The 23,963-nt window shown below is 43.2% G+C and overlaps 1 protein-coding gene across 1 annotated transcript; it reads right to left on the minus strand.

Annotated features, from left to right (window-relative positions):
* Window positions 1–16,312: 16,312 nt before the first annotated feature.
* LOC143963985 (olfactory receptor 11A1-like) lies at window positions 16,313–22,117 on the minus strand. Its single transcript, XM_077473711.1, has 2 exons — window positions 22,005–22,117; window positions 16,313–17,826 (listed from the first exon to the last, which is right to left on the minus strand). Exons 1-2 carry the CDS (start codon window positions 22,074–22,076, stop codon window positions 16,903–16,905), a joined length of 996 nt encoding a protein of 331 aa, XP_077329837.1. The 5' UTR covers window positions 22,077–22,117; the 3' UTR covers window positions 16,313–16,902.
* Between the last annotated feature and the right edge of the window lie 1,846 nt (window positions 22,118–23,963).

Genomic DNA, 23,963 nt, shown 5'->3' on the forward strand with positions numbered 1-23,963 from the left:
AATGTTCGAGCGTAAAAAAATGATGACGCCGCATAACCCTCTTGCCCAACGGTTGACGGCTGGCTTGTCAGAACTGATAGCCCGCCAACTACTGCCATATAAACTGGCGTACTCAGAGGCCTTTTGAAAATTTGTGGCCATTGGAACACCACAATGGAAGGTCCCAGGAAGGAAGTATTTCTCACAGAAGGGCATCCCAGAGCTATATGGCCATGTTCAGCGGCAAGTGAATGTATCTCTGGCACACAGTGTCGGTGCCAAGATACATCTGACCACAGACACGTGGTCTAGCAAACACGGGCAGGGAATGTATATCACTTTTACTGCCCACTGGGTGAACCTTCTGACGGCCATCAAGCATGTAACCCGTGGCACCCGTGTAGATTTGGTTTTACCGCCACGGATTGCATGCAGGCCTGGCTCTTCTTCTCCTCCTCCTCCTCCTACTCCATCCTCCTCCCTCTCCTCCTCGGCTGACTCCTCCTTTTCCGCTGCTAGCGTCTCTTCTGCTGCGCCGCCCAAGCTCCCCAGAACCTATTCGACATGCCAGGTGAGACGTTGCCATGCCGTGCTGCGTCTGTTGTGCCTGGAAGCCAAGAGCCACACTGGCCAGGCACTCCTTTCAGCTTTGCGTTCACAGGCAGATCAGTGACTAACACCGCTCAATTTGACAGTTGGTAAAGTGGTGTGTGACAACGGTGCCAATCTGCTTAGCGCATTGAAACAGGGCAAGATCACGCACGTGCCATGCATGGCACACGTCTTAAACTTGGTCGTGCAGCAATTCATTGTCAAATACCCTGGGGTCCAGGACATCTTGCGGCAGGCAAGGAAAATCTCGGCCAATTTCAGAAGATCTTACACGGCCATGGCTCGCCTTGCTGACATTCAGTGGCGACACAATCTGCCGGTCAGACGTCTTATTTGCGATTGCCCGACGCAATGGAACTCAACCTTCTATATGCTGCTCCAGCAGAAATGTGCAGTTAACGTCTACCTGTATGAACTCTGCGGCAGAACAGGTTCTGGGGAGCTGGGGTTTTTTTCACCGCGCCAGTGGCTGCTCATGCGCGACGCATGCAGACTTCTGCGGCCATTTGAGGAGATCACCAAACTGGTCAGTCGCAAGCCATGGCGCCATCAGTGACATGGTACCTTATGCCTTCTTTATGGAGCGTGCATTGCGGCGTGTCATTGATCAAGCTGTGGAGGAGCAGGAGCGGGAAGATGAGGAAGTCGCAATGCTGGATGAATTCCCAGGGGGGCTACTCTATCTGAGACAAGTCAACAACAGGAGTCTGAAGATGAGTCAGAGGAGGACGGTTCCGGGGCGGATGAGGAGGAGCAAGAAGAGCATGCTTCAAACCTTTCTGGGACCCCTGTTGTTGTGCGTGGATGGGGAGAGGAGAATGTAGAGGACGACATTATCCTGGATGATGAGCAGAAGCCAGGCCACCACACCGCTTCCAGTTTAGTGCAAATGGGGGCCTTCATGCTCCAGTGTTTTAATAGGGACCCCCGTATAAAAAGCATAAGGGTCAAGGACCAGTACTGGTTGGCAACGTACTTAGACCCCCGGTACAAACACAAAATGGTGGAAATGCTATCGCCGTTACAGAGGGCTGTCAGAATGCAGCACTTCCAGGCCTTGCTGCGAGAAATGCTGCATTCTGCTTTTGCGTGCGCTGGCAGAGGAGCAATTCTCACTCCCACTTCCCACAGGAGTTGTGAGTACCAATCCAACAGCGCCTGCAAGAAGAGGCCGGTTTGAAGATGTGTTGGTGACTTCGGATATGAGGTCATTCTTTCAGCCGACCCATCAACAGGTGTCATCCGGATCCAGCATCAGGGAACGCCTAGACCACCAGGTGTCTGACTACATCGGGTTAACGGCCAATGTGGACGCTCTGAGGAGTGATGAACCCCTGGACTACTGGGTGGGCAGGCTTGACCTCTGGCCAGAGCTTGCCCAATTTGCAATCGAACTGTTGGCTTGCCCCTCGTCCATTGTCGTGTCAGAAATGACGTTCAGCGCAGCAGGCGGGATCGTGACCGATAAGCGTACTCGCCTAGCTCACGACAGTGTTAACTACCTCACATTTCTAAAAATGAATGAGGCATGGATCTCGGAGGAAATCAACACATGTGACCAGTAGACCATGTATATGTCTATAAACAATTTTTTAAATAGAGCACACAGACCTTCTTTCTTCATTTGGCTCACTTGTCCAAAAAAAGCACACCATACTATATGCCCGTACCCTCCTGTTTGAAGAGGTTGAGCGGTGTCATATTTCTACTGGGGCTGCTTATTATGAGGGGCTCCCACCATCCCTGTGCTGTGCTGACTTCCTCCTGGGGCTGCTTATTATGAGGGGCTCCCACCATCCCTGTGCTGTGCTGACTTCCTCCTGGGGCTGTACCTCTGCTGTGCATATGAGGGACTCCCACCATCCCTGTGCTATGCTTATTATGAGGGGCTCCCACCATCCCTGTGCTGTGCTGACTTCCTCCTGGGGCTGCTTATTATGAGGGGCTCCCACCATCCCTGTGCTATGCTGACATCCTCCTGGGGCTGCTTAATATGAGGGGCTCCCACCATCCCTGTGCTGTGCTGACTTCTTCCTGGGGCTGTACCTCTGCTGTGCATATTTTGAGGGGCTCCCACCATCCCTGCGCTATGCTCATTATGAGGGGCTCCCACCATCCCTGTGCTATGCTCATTATGAGGGGCTCCCACCATCCCTGTGCTATGCTCATTATGATGGGCTCCCACCATCCCTGTGCTATGCTGGCTTCCTCCTGGGGCTGCTTACGGTGCTGGTGTCAGTGCTGTATATCACGGTGCTGATGTCAGTACTCTCTATCACGGTGCTGCTGTCAGTGCTGTATATCACGGTGCTGGCGTTAGTGCTTTATGTCACACTGCTGATGTCAGTGCTCTCTATCACGGTGCTGGTGTCAGATGACTCTATCACAGTGCAGGTGTCATTGCTGTATGTCACGCTGCTGATGTCAGTGCTCTCTATCACGGTGCTGCTGTCAGTGCTGTATATCACTGTGCTGGTGTTAGTGCTTTATGTCACGCTGCTGATGTCAGTGCTCTCTATCACGGTGCTGGTGTCAGATCACTCTATCACGGTGCAGGTGTCATTGCTGTATGTCACGCTGCTGATGTCAGTGCTCTCTATCATGGTGCTGTTGTCAGATCACTCTATCACGGTGCAGGTGTCATTGCTGTATGTCACGCTGCTGATGTCAGTGCTCTCTATCACGGTGCTGGTGTCAGATGACTCTATCACGGTGCAGGTGTCATTGCTGTATGTCACACTGCTGGTGATCATCTCCTGCACCCTCTTCTTTGCCTACCCTGGTCCCTGACCTTCCCTCTCCTCCATTGCCTTCATGCGCTCCACAGTCCTGAATTGTCACAACAATTTCCCATATAAAAAAAGAATGCTTGTAGTTGTCGATCCCAGATTCACCTCATACATGTGTTATGTTATTGGCCATGTGGTGGGACTATGTTTGCACAGCTATTAATTATTTTGTGGCTGCAAATTTGACCTGTTGGTTTACAAAGTTCGCCTCCCATTGAAGTCAATGGGGCCCGCCACGAACGTTCCGGTTCCCGAACTATCGGCCGCGTTCGCGGTCCGCGTTCGTGAAACGTCCCGTCGGAAGTTCATCCATCACTACTTGTCACAGCCCATCATAGTACTTGAGTACCTGTTAAACCCCATCAGAGTACCTGAGTACCTGTCACAGCCCATCAGAGTACCCGAGTACCTGTCACAGCCCATCAGAGTACCCGAGCACCTTTCACAGTCCATCAGAGTACCCGAGTACCTGTCACAGTCCATCTGAGTACCCGATTACCTGTTACAGTCCATATGAGTACCCGAGCACCTGTCCCAGTGCATCAGAGTACCCAAATACCTGTCACAGCCCATCAGAGTACCCTAGTACCTGTCACAGTCCATCTGAGTACCCGAGTACCTGTCCCAGTCCATCTGAGTACCTGAGTACCTGTCAGTTCATCTGAGTACCTGAGTACCTGTCACAGTCCATATGAGTACCTGAGTACCTATCAGAGTTAATCTGAGTACCCGAGTACCTGTCACAGTCCATATGAGTACCTGAGTACCTATCACCCCCTTCAGAGTACCCGAATACCAGTCACCAGGCCATCAGAGAACCTGTCACCAGGCCATCAGAGTACCCGAGTACCTGTCAACAGCCCATCAGAGTACCCGAGTACCTATCTGCAGCCCATCAGAGTACCCGAGTACCTATTTGCAGCCCATGCCTCATAGAATATACGTTGGGGTGTTTGCTTTCCAAAATGGGCTCATTTTGTGCGTAATTTCACTGTCCTGGTGGTCCAGGACCTTCAAAATTGTGATGGGTAGGAATGAAATGAGATGTGTCATTTGTGCTCCTAGAATGCCTGAAGGTACTATTTCAATGTTCGACCTCTCTATGTGACCAGGCTGTGTAAAAGTCCTACACATGTGGTATTGCCATACTCTGGAGGAGTAGCAGAATGTGGTTTGGGGTGTAATTTTTGCTATACACATGCTATGTGTTAGAAATATCTTATAAATTTACAACTTTGTGTAAAAAAAAATGCGTTTTCATTTTTTTCCACATTTTCCAAAGACTTCTGGAAAAAAATGAACCGTTAAAAAGACTCATTCTGCTTCATAGATTATACATTGGGGTGTTTCCAATTCCAAACAATTTCATTGTCCTGGTACTTCAGGGCCTTCAAAAGTGTAATAGGTGTCATTTTTGCTCATAGAACGTCTGAAGGTGCCACTTCAATGTTGGTGCTCTGTATGTGGCCAGGCTGTGTAAAAGTCTCACACATGTGATATCACCATACTCAAGAAGAGTAGCAGAATGTATTTTGGGGTGTAATTTGTTGTATGCATATGCTGTGTGTGAGAAATAACCTGATAATATGACAATTTTGCAAAAAAAACTAAAAAAATCAAAAAAATCTTCATTTTGCAAAGAATTGTGGGAAAAAATGACAACTTAAAAAAACTCACCGTGCTACCTACTTAATACCGTGGAATGTCTACCTTTCTAAAAAGGGGTCATTTGGGGGGTATTTGTATTTTCCTGACTTGTTAGTGTCTCAAGAAATGAGATACACCTGATGTACTGAAGGCCTGATCAGATGTGATCAATTTTCAGTAATTGGCACCATGGTTTGTAGACTCTATAACTTTCACAAAGACCAAATAATATACACTAATGTGGGTTATTTTTACCAAAGATATGTAGCAGCAAAATTTTATGACAGAAACAAAGAAAAATGCATTTTTTTCACAAAATTAAAGTTTTTTTTATTTATAGCACAAAAAATAAAAAACCCACTAGTGATTAAATACCACTAAAAGAAAGCTCTTTTTGTGTGGAAAAAAAGGTCGCAAGTTTAATATGTGTACAGTGTTGCATGACTGAGTAATTGTCATTCAAACTGTGAGAGCACTGAAAGCTGAAAATTGGTCTGGTCAGGAAGGGGGTGTAAGTGCATTGTATTGAGGTGGTTAAGGGACACTGTTTTTTTATTTTTTAATAAAGGATTTGCCAAACACTGTCTTTTGTTTTTATTTTTTTGTGTGTCTGTTTACACTTTTTTGGTGAACTACCCATTCACATGGGGGGTGGGATTTGGGGCCCCTTTGTTAAAGGGGGCTTCCAGATTCCAAAAATCCCCTCGCCTGCATATCCTCACAACAACAATCCAGGGTTGTTGGGAAGAGACCCTTGTCCCCATCAACATGGGAACAAGGTGCTTTGTGGTGGGGGGGCAGAGCCCTCCCTGCCCCATAGCACCCTCAAGTTGAGGGCATGTGGCCTTGTATGGTTTAGGAGGGGGTGCCACATGCTTACCCCCCCCCCCCCTTTCCTGACCTGCAGGCTGCATGCCTGGATAAGGGTCTAGTATGGATTTCGGAGGGACCCAACGCCATTTTAAAAAAAATGGCATTGGGTTTCCCTTAAAAGCCATACCAGACCCGAAGGGCCAGGTATGGACTGGGGGAACCCCACAACTTTTTTTCTTACATTTTTTTTATAGCCAGGTTCCAGCAACCGGAAGCCATTTTGAATGTGATTTGACAGGTTTTTCTTTTTCTTTTTTTGCTGTAGCATGTTCTATGCATGCTACAGATGTGCCACTTTACCAAGCTAAAAGGACCCCCAGACACTATATTTAAAGGAATTTTTGACAATTATACAGTGATCAGTGCTATTAAAATGCACTGATTATAAATATCTCTGGCAGGGAAGGGGTTAACACTAGGGGGCGATCAAGGGGTTAGCTGTGTTCTCTATGTTTGTTTTAACTGTAGGAGGATGGGACTGTCTAGGAGGTGAGAGATATCAGTGTTTACCCCCCTAAAAGAACCGGGATTTGTGTGTTTACACACACAGATGCTGGTTCTTGCTCTGTCATGAGCAATCGCGGGAATCGGCAGTCATCGCTCCTGCCAGGCAATCTAAACGGCACATGGCGTGCGCGTACCCTTAGTCGCCAAAAGGTGAAGCAACGTAAGTTAACGTAATTTCCCCCAGCCATGCCATTCTGCCAACGTTAAACTGCAGCGGCTGGTCGGCAAGCGGTTAAGCATCATTAAAAGCCTGGGACTATCATCAGACTTACAGATGTCCACATTAATACATATTGTAAGCTATTTGACTGTTATAGGTGAACACAATGGTGTGGACTTGGTGTAAATAGCAGAGCCTGCTGTGACGTCATCACACCACCGGATGTTTTCATGCAGCCATTTTGCAGACCGGCCAGAGTATTTTTATTAATGCTATTTCAATTCATGCTAAATGTGATTGTTACTCTTTTTAACCACTTCAGCCCCTGAGCATTTGGCTGGCCAAAGACCAGAGCACTTTTTTGTGATTCGGCATTGCGTTGATTTAACTGACAATTGTGCAGTCATGCGACATGGCTCCAGAACAAATTTGCTGACCTTTTTTTCCCCATAAATAGATCTTTCTTTTAAAAACCAAAAATAACAAGTTGTACCAGCGCTCTACCTCCCCCTTGCTGTGCTTAAGGGTCCGCTGCAATCCCAGATCTTTCTTTTGGTGGTATTTGATAATCTCTGTGGTTTTTATTTTTTGTGCTATATCCAAAAAAAGAGCGACAGTTTTGAAAAAAACGCATTATTTTTTACTTTTTGCTATAATAAATATCCCCAAAACATATAAAAAAAACATGTTTTTCCTCAGTTTAGGCCGATACATATTCTTCTACATATTTTTGGTAAAGAAAATCACAATAAGCATTTATTGATTGGTTTGCGCAAAAGTTATTGCGTCTACAATTTAGGGGATAGTTTTATGGCATTTATATTAATATTTTTTTTACTAGAAATGGCGGTGCTCAGTGATTTTTATCATGACTGTGACATTATAGCGGACACATTGGACGCTTTTGGCACTATTTTGGGACCATTCACATTTATAAAGCGATCAGTGCGATTAAAAATGCATTGATTACTGTGAAAATGTGACTGGCGGTGAAGGGGTTAACCACTAGGTGGCGCTGCAGGGGTTAAGTGTGTCCTAGGGAGTTATTCTAACTGTGGGGGGGAGGGGCTGTGTGTGACACATCACTGATCACCACTCCTGATTACAGGGAGCTGTGATCAGTGTCAGTGTCACTATGCAGAATGGGGAAATGCTTGTTTAGATCAGCATTTCCCCGTTCTTCCTCTCCGTGAGACGATCGCGGGATCAGGAACATGTTACATAGGGATGAGCTGAACACCCCCCGGTCCGGTTCACACCAGAACATCCAAACATGCAAAAAAGTTTGTTCGAATACCCAAACACCGTTAAAGTCTATAGGACACAAACTTGAAAAATCAAAAGTGCTCATTTTAAAGGCTTATATGCAAGTTATTGTCATAAAAATTGTTTGGGGACCTGGGTCCTGCCCCAGGGGACATGTATCAATGCCAAAAAAAGTTTTAAAAACTGCAGTTTTTCTCGGGAGCAGTGATTTTAAGAATGCTTAAAGTGAAACAATAAAAATGAAATATTCATTTAAATATTGTGCCTTGGGGTGTCTATAGTATGCCTGTAAAGTGGCATAGTTTTCCCGGGTTTAGAAAAGTACCATAGCAAAATGACATTTCTAAAGGAAAAAAGGTCATTTAAAACTGCTTGCGGCTCTAATGTATTGGCTGGTCCCGATGAACAGAAGTATATATAGTATATGGCCTGCCCTATATACGTTGCATAAAATTGGGCCTTAGGTGTTGGTGGTGCCAGAACACTGTAACCCCTCACAGTTACTCTTGTTGAGCGCAGGAACAGGCCCTTCTGTTAAATATTATTTCAAAAATTGTAATTACATGCCCCTGTTAAACAGGGGCAGAATTATTGGGCCTTAGGCAGTGGTGGTAGTGCCACAACACTGTAAGCCCTCACAGTTATGCTTGTTGGGCACAGGAACGGGCCCTGCTATTAAATATTATATCAAGAATTGCTAAACAGGGGCAGAAAAATTGGGCCTTTGGTGGTGGTGGTGGTGGTAGTGGCGGTGGTGCCACAATGCTGTAAGCCCTCACAGTTACTCTTGGTGGGTGCAGGAATGGCCCTTCTGTTAAATATTTGATAAAAAAATGTAATTACATGACTCTGTTAACCACTTCAATACAGGGCACTTTCGCCCCCTTCCTTCCCAGCCCAATTTTCAGCTTTCATCGCTCTAGCGCTTTCAGTGACAATTGCGCGGTCATGCTACACTGTACCCAAATTAAATTTTTATCATTTTGTTCGCACAAATAGAGCTTTATTTTGGTGGTATTTATTCACGACTCCGTTTTTTATTTTTTGCGATATAAGCGCAAAAAAAGCGGAAATTTGGAAAAAAAACAATATTTTCTTTTTTCTATTTTAAAAGAAATCCAATAAAATCAAATTTTGTCAAAACTTTAAGCCAAAATGTATTCTGCTACATGTTTTTGGTAAAAAAAATTCCGTTAGTGTATAATAATTGGTTTGTGTGATCACGGACATATGTACGCAAATGATCATGTACATATGTGTGCAGATAATCATTGGGACATGTAAATTTTGGTGGAACATATGTGGGGGACATGTTTTTATTATTAGGGACATGTGTTTTTATTATTTGGGGACATGTATATTTTGGGGACATGTGTGTTTTGGGGACATATGTGGGGACTGTGTTTATACTGTGTGGTGTGTTGTGTGTTTACACTAGACTGGTGATCAGTGAGTAAAAAGCTGTAAAAAACAGCTCATACTCACTGATCATCAGCCGGCTGCAGCGATCTGCTCTCCTCTCCTCAGCGATGACTTCTGTGTGAGGAGAGGAGGAGCCGATTTCCTAGCAACCGGCTGTTTGTTTACATCACATGACCGCCGTGATTGGACACGGCCGTCATGTGATCAGGAGGGCCAATCACAGAGCCCTCCTGCCGATCTGAGATGCGCGGTGTCCGGGTGGCACGAGCACATCGGGATCGCGCCCCGCTGCGCAGGCACGCTAGCGATCCCGCTCCTTCTGAAGGACGTTCCTGAATGTCCTATCAGAAGTAGATGGCTCCCACCCGGCCAATGCACATATATGGCCGGGTGGGAGCCGTCTACTTCTGATAGGACGTTCAGGAACGTCCTTCAGAAGGAGCGGGATCGCGTGCGTGCCTGCGCAGCGGCGCGATCCCGATGTGCTCGTGCCACCCGGACACCGCGCATCTCAGATCGGCAGGAGGGCTCTGTGATTGGCCCTCCTGATCACATGACGGCCGTGTCCAATCACGGCGGTCATGTGATGTAAACAAACAGTGCTTAAATAATTTAGGTTCTCTGACAAACGGACCAGCTAAGATTGACTGTCTTCTGAAATGATTCAGTGTGTGTGTCTCTCTCTGCTAGCAATTGTAAGTAAGTTGGCTGTACGTGTGTACTTAGTTCTAGCTATTTTACTGCTCCTCCTCTTTGGTTACAATCAGCCAATAACATTCATCATCATCATTATTTTTATTTTACTTCCCCCACCCAATTCCAGCAGCAATCTTTTCTCTCTCTGTCGAATCTTTTCTCTCTCTGTCAAATCTTTTCTCTCTGTCAAATCTTTTCTTTCTATGTGGAATCTTTTCTCCGTGTCAAATCTTTTCTCTGTATGTCAAATCTTTTCTCTCTATATAGAATAATCCTGGACTAATAGAGTTAAGGTTAAGCACATTCGACCACAGGTTAGATAGACACAGATTGTTATTGTCAGTGTCACGTTGAATCTCCTATCTATATCAAACTGTTGTCACAACGAAAACAAAATTAAAGCATTTATTTATGTTGGATCTTTTGTTTTTTGGATTCTGCACTTTTGTTATCGTTTGTTAAACCGATAACGAAAATACCTGAAATTCGGACGAAAATGCATTCAAATGAAAACTAATGCACATATCTACTCAGCATAGGCAGTCTTCAAGGGATTCCACATCAATAGAAAAACCAATCAGTTACATCAGCATCAGGTGCTTGATAGCTGCTGCTGATCCAAGACTGATTCATTTTTATGAATGTGATCCTAACAATGGAGTCTGTGGACAGGCTCACTCTATGAACTATTACAAACCCTCCAGCAGCGCTGAATGTGCATTCAGAAAGAACGCTGGATGCAGGACAAGCCACTAGCTCAATTGCATATCCAGCAAGTTCTGGCCAGTGGTCCATCCTCAAGACCCAGTAACCCAGTGGATGGTCTGTTGGAAAGGTCTCCAAGTCTGCTCTTGCCCCAAGATATTCATGCACCGTGTAATGCAGACACTGGCGATGGTTGATTGAACCGATCAGACCTTGGCACTGAAGACTGAAAATTTGTCTAAAGACATCGGTCAGCCGGCCACCTTCTCCACCGCTCTTTCTCTGACTGAATGAAGCCTCAGCAACATGTTGTCCAGCGTCAGGAAATTGTAACCTCCCAGGGTCCGGAAATGCATTGCACAAACCTTTCTTCATGGCCTCCTGAAGACGTTTCAACCTTTGCTCGTTCTGCGAAGGTAGAATGAGTTCTGCAACCTTACCCTTGTAGCGTGGATCAAGAGGGTTGCCAGAAAGTAATGATCCCTCTCCTTGATACCACGAATCCTAGGGTCCTTTCACAGGCTTTGCAGAATCAGGGAGGCCATGCAGCATAAGTTTGCAGACACATTTAATTGTGAATCCTCTGGGTCACTGAGGATGACGTTGTCAGGGACTACCTCCTCCCAACCACGAACAACTCCTTGGGTTTCTGGGGACTTAAAACCATCCCTTGAAGACTGCTGTGAGTGTCATCCTCTACATCCAAGGAGGACTGGGGGTTGGGACTTTAAATGAAGCAGGCAGGTCTAAAAAGTTTAAATTTATTGGACGTCAGTGATAAGTTACATGAGGGTAATCATGAGTACACCAAGAAAACCAATATATTTTGTTCAAAGGATAAACATACAGCAATGACAATTAACCATTAATGATAAAAATCACATATTACAGGTGATCATTAAGTAAATAAAACATATAGTTGGCAAAAAAACATGGCATATAATAGCTCTATGCATTTTGTGGATTCATCCACTCTTCAGGAGCATGCACATGGAAAACTGAATGCTGTAGTACAATAGTAACAAGAATATCTGTAAGGTCTGGCCCTGTCACGGAAGGAGATTAAAATAAAGTAATTAGAGGTAATCTTGCCTAGGATAAACTTCTCAAAAGTACTTACATTGTCTGTGTCTATGCAGTAGCAATGTGCCAACATGGATCAGAAAACCCCTAGGGGTATCATCCTCTACATCCACGCTGACACAATCCTCCTCCTCTTCTTCTTCCTGTGTGTTTGATGGGCCCACAGGAATGCTATCTGGATAAAAGGGGCCTTGAGATGTAAGGAAGTCCTCCTCTTTCTCCTGCTGTTCTGCCTCAAGTGCCCTGTCCATTATTCCACGAAGTGTGTGCTCCAACAGGAAGACAATAGGGACAGTCTCACTGATGCATGCATTGTCGCTGCTCACCATCCTCGTGGCTGCCTCAAATGGTGACAGGACAGTGCATGCAGCCTTGATCAGTAGCCACTGGCGTGGCAAAAAAAGCCAAGCTGCCCTGACACGGTCATGGTGCCATACTCACACAGGTACTCATTGATGGCCCTCTGCTGCTACTGCAGCTGCTGCAGCATTGCAAACATTGAGTTCCACCTGGTGGGCATGTCACAAATGAGGCGGTTGGTGGGCAGGTGGCATTCCCTTTGAATGTCAGCCAGCCGAGCACTGGCATTGTATGACCAGCAAAAATTACCACAGACTTTTCTGGCCTGCCTCAGCAGATCCTGTAAGCCTGCGTACCTGCTCGAGAACCACTGCACCACCAAATTCAGGATGTGTGCCAAACATGGGATATGGGTCAAGTGTCCCTGTTAGAGAGCGGAAAGAAGGTTAGTGCCATTGTCACATACAAGCATTCCTGGGTAAAGCTGGCGTGACACCAACTACCTCTGTGCTTGCCCCTGCAGAGCTGACAGAATCTCTGTCCCGTGAAAAGAAATGGTGTTTTGGAACCTGCCACTGAGGTACAGCACATTCCATAAATTCACGAAAGGGGGCAGAGTCTACCAGCTGAAAAGGCAGTAGTTGCAGTGCTAACAATTTGGGCAAGCTAGCATTCAGACAATGAGCATGTGGATGGCTGGGACCACATTTCTTTTTATGGTTTAGCAACTGGGGTAGGAAAATTTTCCTGCTTAAATCAGATGGAGGTGTACTGATAGCAGATTGGCTGCAAGTATTTGGGACACCTATTGCTATAGCTTTGTTGCTCTCAGTGCAGGTTTTTGAGAGGACTGGAGGTATAGTGGGGTTGGAGATCCCAGATGAGGAGCATGGAGAAGTCTGTCTTTTTCTTTGATGTGGGTCTTTCAAGTGCTGTTGCCAACGGACTGCATGGGAGGTCATCATATGTCTGGTCAAGCATGTGGTGCCCAAGCGGCTGCTGTCCTGGCCATGCTTCAGACATAGGTTGCAAACAGCAACAGTGCGATCTGCTGCTGCGCACATTTTCAAAATCAGCTGGGAGTCAGCAGCGCCCTGCACCTGTGGAGCTCTGTGGTGTGATGCAGTAGGGTGGCTGCCCTTAAGCTGCCCCCCTACAGGACATCCTGCCTCATTGGAGTTGTGCCTCCTCCTCTCTTCTATCAGGCACCCAAGTAGAGTCAATGACCTCATTATCCCTCTCCCTCCTCATCACTAGAGAAAACTTGAAAGTATGCTGTGGCTGGGGGAACATGACTGCCAGTTTCTTGTCCTTCTTGGGCACCCCCTCTCTCTAGGCTCATGTTACTATCTTCCTAAACCTGGGAATCAACATCAGATCTTTCCAATCACTGTGCATCCGCCATCAGCATGTACCCAACACTATGGTCAAAGATTTCGGGGGACTCCGCTGTGCATGATGGTGGGGTACTGAAAGGATGAATGAATGACTTGTATAGTGCTACCTATATGAACTGAATCACTTAGGGTGCTTTTCTTGCCACCGGTGTCCATCTCCAGCTATTTATGCGGTCCTTTAACCTGTAGAGTCCTAACACACTTACAACATTGACATACACATACACATATTACGGCCAATTCTTTTTTTTTTTAGACAGGGTCTAATTAACCTACCAGCATGTCTTTGGAGTGTGGGAGGAAACTGGAGTACGCGGAGGAAACCCACGCAGGTACAGGGAGAACATGCAAACTCCAGGCAGTTAGTGTCATGGTTGGGATTTGAACCAGCAACCCTATTGCTGCTAGGTGAAAGTGCTTACCACTACACTACTGTGCTGCCCTTACTCCTTGACCAAGGAGCCAGTGGAATAGGCCACTTTGTCAGCTGCATTGGAAGGCAAACTATCCACCCCGGCAACTCTTCTGCATGCTCTGGCTCAATAACACGACCAGCAGCAGAAAAAAGGACAAGCGTGCCCCACGGCCACCTGCAGAGGATGCACCATGTCCATGACCAGTACTGTTGACTGTAGACACAGAGCCTGCTTGCCCTCTTTTAGTGGCCTCTGAGCATCTGCCTCTCTTTGGTGGCCTTCCGAAAATGATGTATATTTTGTTTTGCAACACCACACTGCACTGTATTGTGTACTGTGTACACCACCAGAAAAGTAGAAGCAACTGCACTATGGCTGAACTGTATTGTGTACTGTGTACACCACCAGAAGTATAGTAGCAACTGCACTACGGCTGGACTGTATTGTGTAATGTGTACACCACCAGAAAAGTATCAGCAACTGCACTATGGCTGCATCCCCATGAAGAAGTCACATGACGTAACGCGTAGGGATTGGCCAGAGGACGAACCGGAAGTAGAGTAAGGCGGGAGGAAGTTGTCATTATACCCTCTTCCTGATTGTGCTTGTTTTTGCAATTAAAATGTGAGAGTCTTTACTGCTTTTTAATAAATCTACCTGCCGTTTTTTAAACTACTACACTATGGAAGTCTCCTGTTTCTCTCTCTCCCCCTCCTCTCTCTTATTTTGAGCCATACACTGTGAAATAGAAGTGAAGATCCATTTCACCTGTTCTGGAAGCTGGGACTGGCCCTCTAGTGGCGGAATTGTATCATTGCATCCCTCCTTTGGATTTCCTGATGGCTATTATTTATTATTTATGAATGAAATAAGAGAATCCTGGAGTTTGTTTGATTTGCTTATTCACTTCGTTTAAAGGTGAGAGTTCTGGGAGCCTTGAGTAGCGGACATTTTATTATTGTTCTATCATTAAACCTTTTTTCCATTTTTTTATATATTTTTTATATATTTTTATGCGTGCTGTTTTTTGGACTATATTTTTTTTCACGGCATTGTATGTATGCACATATTTATATTATTTTGAATTTGTGTATTTTATTTGAGTGGCACGATTTGCGCAGGACCCACCCCTTTATATTTCTTACCACTACACTACTGTGCTGCCCTTACTCCTTGACCAAGGAGCCAGTGGAATAGGCCACTTTGTCAGCTGCATTGGAAGGCAAACTATCCACCCCGGCAACTCTTCTGCATGCTCTGGCTCAATAACACGACCAGCAGCAGAAAAAAGGACAAGCGTGCCCCACGGCCACCTGCAGAGGATGCACCATGTCCATGACCAGTACTGTTGACTGTAGACACAGAGCCTGCTTGCCCTCTTTTAGTGGCCTCTGAGCATCTGCCTCTCTTTGGTGGCCTTCCGAAAATGATGTATATTTTGTTTTGCAACACCACACTGCACTGTATTGTGTACTGTGTACACCACCAGAAAAGTAGAAGCAACTGCACTATGGCTGAACTGTATTGTGTACTGTGTACACCACCAGAAGTATAGTAGCAACTGCACTACGGCTGGACTGTATTGTGTAATGTGTACACCACCAGAAAAGTATCAGCAACTGCACTATGGCTGCACTGTATTGTGTACGGTGTACACCACCAGAAAAGTAGTGGCAACTGCACTATGGTTGCACTGTATTGTGTAATGTGTGGCTCTACCAGTCGGAGGGGGGGGGGGGGTCTGTGCTGATAACCAGCACATTGATTATCAGCACAGCCCCCATCAGATGTGCCCATCAGCTGCCAATCAGTACGCATCAGCTGCCAGTCTGTGCCCCATCAAGAACGCATGTCAGTGCCAGAAGTGACAATCGGTGCCCATAACAGTGCCTATATATGTGCCAATCAGTGCCCCATCATTAACGCCTGTCAGTGCCCTTTAGATGCCAATCAGTAATGCCTGTCAGTAGCTCCTCATCAGTGCTGCCTATCCAGTGCCACCTATCAGTGTCCATCAGTGCCGCCTATCAGTGCCCATCAGTTGTGCATATCAGTGTAGCCTATCAGTGCCCATAAGTGCTGCATATCAGTGCCCAAAAATTCCACATATCAGTGCCTATCATTGCCAGTTTATTAGTGCCCATTAGTGCTGTCTCATCAGTGCCCATTATTGCGGCCTCATCAGTGCCCGTCAGTGAAGGAGAAAACCAAAATTTATAACAGAAACAAAGAAAAACATTTTTTAGTTTTTTTTTAGCAAAAAATAAAAAACCCCAGTGGTGATCAAATACCACCAAAAGAAAGCTCTATTTGCGGGAAGAAAATCATAAAAATTTAGTTTGGGTACAGTGTTGTATGTCTGCGCAATTGTCATTCAAAATGTGACAGTGCTGAAAGCTGCAAATTGTCCTGGGCAGGAAGGGGCGAAAGTGGCCTGTATTGAAGTGCTTTAAAAAAAAAAAATCTGATCACTTTTATTGCTGTCACAAGGAATGCTATATGCTGTATGCTTTATTGCTGTCACAAATCCCTTGTGACAGTAATAGGCAGTGACAGGCACTCTTTATGGAGAGATCAGGGGTCTAAAAGACCCAAAATCCCTCCTTTGCACCTAAAAATATTCCAAGTGGCGATTATGAATACAGTCATTTTTTTTTTAAATCTGTGCCATTAGCAGCCGAATAAACTGGAAGTGACGTTGTGACATCGCTTCTGGGATTTTACATTGGAGACCCGATTGGAGCCGAATCCGGCTTCATATGGGTCTCAGCCTAGCCGGCGGACACATCAGCTGGTGGCTCGGGTCTTCCTGGTGGGATGGGAGACCCAGAAAGAGTGGTGGAATGCATCAGGGGGGCACATCCCTCCCACTCCTTTAGGATAACAGTTGAGCGGCTTTTAGCCCGATCAGTTGTTATCACTAAAGAGCCAACCGCCTACTCTAAAAAACGGTTCTGGGGTGCATCATCCCGGTTTAACCCATACATGCCATGAACGCAAATTTGCATACGGTCGGCATGAAGGGGTTAATAATGCTTTGATGTGAAATTTTATTTAAAATATAATTTTATTTTCTTAATAGCATTTTTAAAGTCCTTGTTCCTATATGTGTATATAACTGGATTAAGCAGTGGAGTCATCACAGTGTAAGAGAGAGAGAGGACCTTGCTTAGAATATCTAGTTGTCCATTTGTTGGAAACAGATACACAATGATTAAAGAGCCATAGAAAATGCACACTGTGGTCAGGTGGGAGCTGCAGGTCCTGAAGGCTTTCTGTCTTCCCCTTATTGATTTAATTTTGAGGATGGTTAAAACAATATAGATATATGATATAACAATTATTACAAAAGGAATTATGACACAGAAAAAAACAATTACAATAGCCTGAATTTGAATCCATGAAGTATCAGAGCAGGAAAGCTCAAGTATAGGTTGAAAGTCACAGAAGAAGTGATCAATGATGTTTGGTCCACAATAGTATAGACTACCCAAAGATATGGAATCAAGCAACATAATTTTGAATCCCAATAACCAAACTATGATCACTGATTTTATGCAAAATGCTTGGTTTATTGTACAGTTGTAATGCAAGGGTTTGCAGATGGCCAAATACCGGTCATAGGACATCACAGTCAGGAGAAAACACTCTGAGACCTCGGCATTTGCAAATAAGGAGAACTGGATGATACATCCAGCAAGAGATATGGTACATCCATCATGTAATATGATATAAAGGAGGTTGGGAAGAATATCTGTGGTAAGAATTATGTCAAACAATGAGAGTTGGGTGATGAAGAAGTACATGGGAGACTGAAGTGTTGTATTCAGAAGAAATAAAACCATGATGAAAAGATTCCCAGAAAAAGTAGCACAGAATATGAAGAACAGTGCCACAAAAAATGGAATTTTGATTCCTTTAAGATCTGGAAATCCTGTTAGTATAAAATATGTTACATTACTTTGATAGACCACCTGATAAGGGAATAGGAAGCTACATAGTTATTTAAATTTAAACCTATCCGTCCATCATACATAGCAGCCAAGTTGTTTAATTTGTCGAAGTGCTAGACAGAACTAAAAAAATGTCACTTTCCATTCATCCAACCAAGATTCCATATTGCCAGGAAAATTTTAGAGTAAGTTACTATGCAGTAGGAGTATTGTATATGTGACAGACCTAGCCAGGACAGAGACTTTTGGAGGGCACTGAATGCTAGCCTCTTGCCGAGCGATCATGGGCCCTGGCATTTGGGGGAACTGTGCTCTTTGTGAGCTGTATGCCTGGGGACCTTTGAGATGGTGTTACTTTGGATTCAGGGCCATATACCCCCAACAGACACAGACTCTGGGAACCCTGTATATGCCATATTACAAACAGTGACTGATTCATACTGTTGGGACACATACTGTTAGATGCTAATGTCATCAACTCCAGCCACTTGTCTGTTGTCTTCTATAATGTAAATGAGTCTAGTCTGGCTTGCCACAGCTTCTAAGAGTCTTTCACCTATTGTTGTTTGTTCTAATTAACTATTGCTATTGTATGAAGGAGTTCTGTGTTGATTGATGATAATGTTGATTGTGTCTTCTGAGCTAAAAGACGGCAAGTGTGTCCTAAAGGTCATGTCTCTTAGTCATCTAGGCTGTCTAAACGATTAAATAATTAGCTCATGTTAATTCTGTTTCTGGTTACAGGTGTATTGTTAGAGTAATGTGAGCAGGAGGGAGAACCCTCTCTTCTACTGTATATAACACTGTATCCTGGTTGTAATAAAAGAGTCTGATTCCTGTTTGACCCTCCGTTCATAGCCTCGTCTCGTACTTAGGAGGAAGAATTATTCATATTGGTTTCTTGTTTGGCTGATTGGAATGTTCGGTAGCTGCCATTGTGTTCAGAAATGGAATGTCAAAAATGGCTTTAACCCCTTTCATACTTGAGGTGTTGTTACACTATAATAGTAGGAGTAATGCCCTGTACACACGGTAGGAAATTCCGATGGAAAAAGTCTGATCGGATTATGTTGTCAGAAAATCTGATCGTGTGTGGGCTCTATCAGACTTTTTCTGACAGATTTTCCGACACACAAAGTTTGAGAGCAGGATCTAAAATTTTCCGACAACAAAATCCAATTGCATAAATTCCAATCGTGTGTAGACAATTCCAACGGACAAAGTGCCACGCATGCTCAGAATAAACTAAGAGACTAAAGCTATTGGCTACTGGCCTGTTTATAGCCCCGACGTACATGTTTGATGTCACCTCATTCAGAACAATCGGATTTTCCGACAACTTTGTGCGACCGTGTGTATGCAACACAAGTTTCGGACAAAATCCGTCAGAAAAAATCTGACTGATTTTGTGGTCGGAATGTCCGACCGTGTGTACAGGGCATAAGAGTTCTGTATAATTCTGTGATATTAATAAAAATGGTAGCAATACTCTCCAGCACAACCTTTCTCAACCAGAGTTCCATGGAACCCATGGGTTCTTCCAGAGTTTGTTAGGGGTTACTTGAGCAACGAACAATTTCTTCCTCTCTGATATGCTACCACTGCCACCAATGATAACAAAATGAGGGCATTCTTTCCACTGACCACTAGTGTACGGTATAAGGTGAAGACTTTTTCTCTTACAATAAATGTGAGGGAGCATGCATTTTGTAAGGGAGCACTGCAATTGTTTTCTTGTCTGCATTTCCTTTTTGGCCATCATTAATATTTGGTTTAATTTTATTGTCATTACTATTATTATCATTAACAATTTTGTCAAATACATCAGCCCAAGGTGTCTTAATCTTTTATTTATTGTTATATCTACAGCTTAATGTTTATACTAAGGTCTCTTGAGCTGTAGTTATAATAGTTATTAAAAGGCCCTGGCAAATGGGCTTGTGTAGTCTCGTGTTTTTTTGGTGTTTTTTTGTGTATTCGGTACCAGTATAGAGGCATTGTGACCCCTCCTTCTGCACTTTGTGCAATTTCATTATGTTCTATACTAAGTTATTGTACATTTGATAAACTTTCAATAAAAATTTATTGAACCAGAAGGGACTCCCTGAGACCTGAAAATTATTTAAATAATTCCTCAAGGACCCAAGGTACCATTGGCCCCAGCTGTCCAAAAAAAAATGCTGCAGTGGAGGCACGCCTCTCACTGCAGTGTTATAGAAGGGGGCATGTGTCCAAAAGGCATACTCCCTTCTAGCCGAGCCCTCTTAACTACAAGGAAAAAACATGGGTTTATAGATATAAGATTTAGTTAAGAGAATGAGAATCTTCTGCTGCTTAAAAGGTACTGTTTTAATCAAGCTAAATTATATATTATTATTCTATATATTATAAACATAATAATTTATTATTATTATAATAATTTATTATTTATCTATTTACTGTGAAATGACTGATTTAAAGTTATAATGTTAAACTTCAGTAATTTGTCCATTAAGCCACCTGCTTGAGTTTTTGAAAATATAGTAAATTACCTTAAAAACAATATATAATCATTATTTGTATATTACTTACATATGGTAATTCTGACACTTCTCTCCTACATGTAAAAAATAATGATTTTTTTGCTAGAAAATTACTCACAACCCCCAAACATTATATATATATATTGTTTTACCAGATGCCCTAGGGCAGTGATGGAGAACCTTGGCACCCCCAGATGTTTTAGAACTACATTTCCCATGATGCTCAACTAAACTGCAGAGTGCATGAGCATCATGGGAAATGTAGTTCCAAAACATCTGGGATGCCAAGGTTCGCCATCACTGCCCTAGGTGATAAAATGGTGGTTGTTGCAACTTTTTATGTTACACTGTATTTTTCTACCCCCTTTTTTCTTGGAAAGAAACTGTTTCATGAATAAAAAAAAATTAAAAACACTAAAGTTAGCCTGATTTTTTGTATACTATGAAAAATGATGTTATGCTGAGATACCTAACGTGCCACACTTTAAAATTGTGCATTCTTGTAGAATGGTGACAAACTTCATTACTTAAAAATCTCCATAGGCGACACTTTCATTTTTTTCACTGGTTACCAGTTTAGAGGTCTAATTTTTGCTTTCACTCTAACGATTGCAGTGTATATAACCTGTGTGTATCTACAGTAGCTCCGATACTAGCCAGTGCCTCACCAACCACTGACCTCACCACATGTCCCTGCTGCCTCATCTCTTCTGTTACTGGGATCTTGACTCTCTCATCTACCCCAGCCCTAACCATTCTAAATTTAGGCAGTGAAAACTTCACTCCCAACTATTGTTCGATAGTTGCTCACATACTACTGGCCTCTAAGTCAGTTATAAACAGACACCGGAGGATAGACTTAGCACCTAATCTGACCCAGTTAGTGGCCTTTATTAAAATTACTGTGAAAATTTTTCATCTCTCTGATCAGGACTCAAAAAGTTTGACTACATGTGGAAACCATGGATATCATGGGTTAACTCCTAAACGCCAGTTTATTTTCCCTGTTCATATTTTGTTTGTTCATATTCCTGGATACTCTTTCATAGACCTTTGCGGCTGTGTAATGCATACCAGACATTTATCTGTATCTGTTGTACACTTATATTATTATATTCTGTTTTTATACCTTGTCTATCTGTTTTCTTGTTTGTGAAAACTCCAATAAATTTTTTTTGGAAAAAAACAACAAAAAAAAAAAAACTTTGATGTACCAGTAATATGGTGTCAACCCTGCCTATTTTATGTCTTATTAATTACAAACAATTCAAACATGTTCTCTTGTGTTTCCTCACCCCTCATCTTCATAACCCATCATTGTGCACAGCAAAGAGCGCAGACATTTTTATGCTTTTTTGATAAAATCAACCTTTATTTTTGCACTTTTAAAACAAGTATAGCAAAACTCTTTCAATGGTACATTTAGCAGTCCAAAAGGGAGAAAATAAGAAAAGTTAATTGATATGGTTTACATACACTTCAACTTCTGTATATCTATGCTCAACTGTATTGTTGCAAATGTAGTAATGCGGCCACAATCATCTTATGTAAAAGGAAGTACTCCTTATACTTGTACAGTTCTTATCTAAGTGGAAACACAAAACAGAAAATCTACTCTATATCTTGCCATCAGCTGTACATTTTCACTCATCTCCAAGCAATTGTTACATACTGTACCTCAATTCCATGTGTGTTGTTAGTGATGATGTCTGGATGTAATAATTTACTTTTAAAATCCCCGGCAAACATGGCCAGATCCACCAAAATAATTTCAATGAGAAGAATACACCACTGAGATTGTTAGACTGTTATTTCATTAATCTGAAGTCATTTTATATACTTGCTGCTCTGTTTTCCCCATTGCTAATTAAGCCATAGAGAAATCTTTCAGGAATATTTTTTTTTCACAATAGATTTCTCCTGATACAAACAATTTATTAAACTAAGATGTTGCCACTTAAGGACAATGCCCGGTAGGAAATACTCCCTAAAAAGCTTTAAAAAAGTTTTTAAAGCATATCTTCAACAGGCTGCACATCTCTCTCTACTGCTCCCCCTGCCAAATGCTTTCAATTCCTGGCTGTCAAAATGACAGTTGGAATTTGCTATGCATCTCAAGTACATAACATATAGATGGTCTGCAAGTAAATACAATGTATCAGTTGTGAGATGTGACCTTGATCTGCATGTGACATCAGTTAAGACATCAAATTATTGATAAGAAATAGCAAACATCTGAAAAATAAGAGGAAAAAAGTAGAGAAGAGAGGAAGGAGTAAATTCAAGCTCATTGTAGTTGAGTAAGGATTATTAAGAGTTTAAATAGAAAGATTAGATTAGATAGATTCAGGACCTCGTTCAGATAGGAAGCTACCAACAACTCGAATCCCCATTTTGTGGGGGATTGAGTTGTATAGAGCCTCCACATCTATTGCAATGAGCCAAGCCCCCTCCGGGATGGATAAGCCATCTAGTGAGCGCAGAAGATCTACTGTGTCCTGAATATAGTAACTTAGGGAGTTTACATGTGGCCTTAGATATTCATCAATTAATTGACTGGCTGGTTCAGTTAAACAGCCATTACTCGATATTATAGGATGCCCAGGTGGAAACTGCCCGTTCTTATGTATCTTAGGTAAGGCATACAAAGTTGGCAATCTTGGGGTTTTTACAGACAGGAATCCACATTAGATTGTCAAAAAAGGCTTGGATAATCAAAGTATGGTATTTAGTTTCAGCATATTGGACTTGAGCAAATGGAATAGGTCGATACCAATGCCGACTCTTCAGACTGTCCATAACCTTCGTCTTATAATTGTTTAAATCCATTACAACTATGTTACCTCCTTTATCAGAAGGTTTGATGATCAATTGATCATTATTTTTCATATGCGGGCACTGCACACATATACGTTCGCTTCTGTGCACAAGCTCGACAGGACAAAAAGTTCTTATTTATTTCTTCACTGTTTTTTTTTAAGAATTGGGTCACTTTTATTCCTATTACAAAGAATGTAAACATCCCTTGTAATAGAAAAAAGCATGACAGGTCCTCCTAATATAAGATCTGGGGTCAAAAAGTCCTCAGATCTCATATTTGGACTAAAATGCAATAAAAAAGTTGTCATTTGAAAAAAATGACATTTAAAAAATGATCATTTAAGATGTATGAGCAGAAGTGACGTTATGACATTGACTCTGCCCTGCTATAGTATGGAAACAGGTGGGGGCCATCTTCCCCTCACTTGTCTCCATACACAGCCACCGACAGGTCTCGATCACCTCTGCCACTGCCGACGACTGCGGTAAGTGGTAGAGGGCACGGCAGAGCAGTGGGAGGGGGGCCCTCTCCCGTCGCTGATAATGGTGATCTCACGGTGAATCTGCCACAGAGACCACCATTATCATAAACACAACCGACTCCTGAAGATATGGATATGGATATCTTGGTTGTGGCAGCAGCTGCTGCCGTTACCGAGGTTTCCATCTTTTAATCAATAGTTTTTATTAAAGTTTCAATTTTTATCAAGACAAATGACAGAAATTATGACTAAATAACAGATCAGTTACAGTAATTAGATACATAGATAATAGTATCCAAAAATACAAAAAATATAATATAAAGAAAACCATATT

The sequence above is a fragment of the Lithobates pipiens genome, unplaced genomic scaffold, assembly GCF_037356315.1.
Source record: "Lithobates pipiens isolate NorthernLeopardFrog02 unplaced genomic scaffold, aLitPip1_a1.2 Scaffold_8, whole genome shotgun sequence".
Taxonomy (NCBI): domain Eukaryota; kingdom Metazoa; phylum Chordata; class Amphibia; order Anura; family Ranidae; genus Lithobates; species Lithobates pipiens.